The 3,465-nt window shown below is 37.0% G+C and overlaps 1 protein-coding gene across 1 annotated transcript; it reads left to right on the top strand.

Annotated features, from left to right (window-relative positions):
• The first annotated feature begins 955 nt into the window (after positions 1 to 955).
• On the top strand, positions 956 to 2,503 carry LOC110859626 (lipase). The gene is made up of 2 exons (XM_022108589.1): positions 956 to 1,538; positions 2,058 to 2,503. The coding sequence occupies exons 1-2, from the start codon at positions 956 to 958 to the stop codon at positions 2,501 to 2,503; spliced, it is 1,029 nt and encodes a 342-aa protein (XP_021964281.1).
• The last annotated feature ends 962 nt before the right edge of the window (positions 2,504 to 3,465 follow it).

Below are 3,465 nucleotides of genomic sequence, written 5' to 3'. Positions count from 1 at the left end.
TTAAAGTGTATTTTAAATCCCAAAGATTTAAACAAACAGATATATCCGTATGTTAATATTAAAAGCTAATAAATAATATGGTTAACGTGGTTACAATTCATGCAATTACATATTCCATTGACTGATTTTCTACGTGTGCCAATTAGATAAAAAAGGGCATTTGATACAATTGTTCAATTAAAATTGTGATTTATTTCAACTTTTTACTAAAATATAATTCTGAATTAGTGATCAAACAGTTTAATATTTATGTATCACTCCTTAAACAGATTTCGATTATCTCGATCCGTAATCGCATTATCTGTATCCTGTTCACAGACGGACAAATCCTTCGCAATAGTTAGCTGAATCGACTTAATAATTACTTAGATACATTACTCTTGTAGTTACGTAGAGTCTAGACATGTAATAATAATTAAGTTGCATAAATGCAATGTGAGTTTTTCCTCGTCTTATTTTACATACGGGACCGTGCATAAATTATGACACGCGACAGAGGGTTCAAGGCTCCAATAATATTGTGACTACGTATGTATGTGTGACACGTGGGAAAGAGTCTAAGCATCCGTATGGTCTACGTGACATATTAAGATACTTGATGAATGTCCCCTACACATTTTATGTACTACATGCAAATTCTCAACGTCATCTTATTATGCACAATTATTTATCGTTGCATTTGAACAAATCTGCATATCGAGTCGCACGTACTAATTTTCATTTAAATACATAAAAAACCGTACCTACTGATAAAACCATTGTTAACCCCATTTTAAATATGTTTTGATATATGTACTTCTTCGCCTTCCAACGTCACAGTTATTTAACAATTGAACAATTCCAACCTAAAGAAAAAAGTTAGGCACTGTTAAACAACTAAAGTGTGCAAAATATTTCCAGTCTCAGAAATTTGCATAATTGGGATAAATTCCACTCCAAATTCCACTAAAGTCCAATGGATTCGTTTTTTGTCGTCCGTTGTATTCAAAATTTGAAGCTTCTTAACGCCGTCTTAATTTTATACATAATTTCCCAACCTGAATTTTGCCAGTGTGACGATGCCGCGCTAACGCCCGACGACATCGCCACGCTGCCAATTACGATCGCGTCTTACGGGCCGGATGTCGCCCGGGCCAAGAAATACGTCTACTTGTCCGGAGCCGCCTACTGTTTCAACATTCCCGCCTGGAAGTGTCCGTACTGCAAGAAATCGCAAAGTTTTGGGTATGATTTCGACGCGCTGATTGTCAACAAGGAGGCCAACACGCTGGCTTTTATCGCGGTTAACAAGAAGCTCAAAGAGATCGTGGTTTCGTATCGTGGAACGCTAAACATGCAGAATCTGGTGCAGGACATCCATCCTTTCGTTGTAAGCATTGAGGCAGGGTCTAGTCCCCTCGAGAGGGGTAAGAGCAAAGGACCCGAGATGTGGGTCCACACAGGCATGATTAATGCGACTAACTCCCTCTACCCGGAAGTAGTGGAAAAATTGGGAAAGGTGCTGAAAAAGAATGGCGACTTTGATCTGGTGGTGATAGGTGAGTGGTTTTTGTTACGTTGTGTTTTTCAGAGTTATTTGTACACATTTGTAAGACTGGTAAAAATTGGTGGGAGAGTTTGCGAGTTTTTCTAATAATTAGATAAAAAACATTATCATTAAAGTTTGACAACCAAGGTAACGCCTGGCAGAAACCTAATTGGACAAGATTTTGGTCAGGATTAGGATTTTGACCGCAGGTTAAACCACCATATAAATTTACTCCGAAATTTTGGGCATTGGTAATTTTGACCAGTTTAAGGCATTGGTAATTTTGAAAAGTTTAAGGCATTGGTAATTTTGAAAAGTTTAAGGCATTGGTAATTTTGAAAAGTTTTGGACACTAATAATTTTGACAAGTTTTGGATACTAGTAATTTTGACAAGTTTTGGACATTTTGCTCCAATCGATTCCCAAATGATTTTTTTAAATGGGTAAATTGAAACGCTGTTCTCCACAATCAGTTTCTTATATCATTAAGTGTGAACTATGAAGCGTTAAAAAATATTTTTCCCAACAGGACACAGCCTCGGCGCGGCGGAAGCCTCTCTCACCCTTTTCCTTCTAAAAGAAGGACTCGGACTTCCCAAAGATTTTCCAACTCCGAAATCTTACGCGTATTTCGGCTACGGAACTCCCCGGGTGGGAAACAAGGCCTACGCGGACTACTGGAACGCTCAAGCCATGCAAATTACCCGGGTAGTAAATAAGGCGGATTTCGCCGCGTATACGCCCCAAGCTCTGGGTGGGTATGTACATAACGGGAACGAATTGTGGATTATGCCGACCGGAGGGGAAAGAGTGTGCTCCAAGGAGGTCTACGAAGATCCATATTGTGCCAACTCCATGGCCGCCTTGTCGAATGTGCATGACCATTTGCACTATTGGGATGTTCACTTTTTGTCCTGCGCAGGAGCAGATCCGGTCGCCACGGCGAAACAATTCGTCATTGATATGCCTTCATGAGAAGTAATTTGAAGATGTCATGTTTTTTAGTTTTCAGAAAACAATTAAAAATGATTCTGTTCAGAAATACTATTTAAAACAACTAAAATTCTTATAGCCAAACTGTATACTTTTCGCATATGAGAATAAATATTTATGAATGTGCAAGAATAATATTCTGTATTGGGAGTCAATGTGCAGTAATTTATGTGAATATATTGACGAATATTTTCATACATTTATGTATAAATATGTACATATACATTCGGTAAAAGAAGTCTACATATATATGTACATTTATCTCTTCATCTATAATTTTTAGTTTGAGGCAGTATATGAATTAAGCAATAGTAACTATGATTTCACCTAAAAATTATCCTACCTCGAAATTGAGGATTTACATACATATGTACATACATATGTGATTTCATTGGAAAATACATAGGCCTGAAGTCAAATAAGTATGTTTTAAAATTGAAAATATGTATGAAATCCATTAGGGATAATTGCACACTTTTTTTGTACACTCTAAAGATTTTTGTTACCACGTAGGAAAAATTTTATATAAGAAGGAGTAAAACACATATTGATAAACTTGTCCCCTGTTATCTTTTGCACATTATGGTGCGAACATTAAAAGAAGAGTACAAGAATTTTTGAGTACTTGTTAACCTTCATCCCTCCTCAGTGACTTCGTTCGGTTTCAGGAGATCGGAAAATTATAATCAATTTCTTACCTTTAGGTAAGGTTAAATTAATCTCGAAACGTAGGTACATAAACCCATCGCCCTCCGAGGTCACTGAGGAAGTAAAAAAATGTACTCTTAATGTTCGCACCATACTGGTTACACGGTTAACTTGATGGTACATAACATAAATCCATTCCATACTTTTACAGGAAGTTTATAAAAATTATTACTATGGTGATTGATGGAGTCTCACGTTTATGTACACAACCGCACTGGACTGACAATGCGTTACAC

This window comes from Folsomia candida, unplaced genomic scaffold (assembly GCF_002217175.1).
Source record: "Folsomia candida strain VU population unplaced genomic scaffold, ASM221717v1 Fcan01_Sc027, whole genome shotgun sequence".
Taxonomy (NCBI): Eukaryota; Metazoa; Arthropoda; class Collembola; order Entomobryomorpha; family Isotomidae; genus Folsomia; species Folsomia candida.
This window is presented reverse-complemented; position numbering and strand designations above follow the sequence as displayed.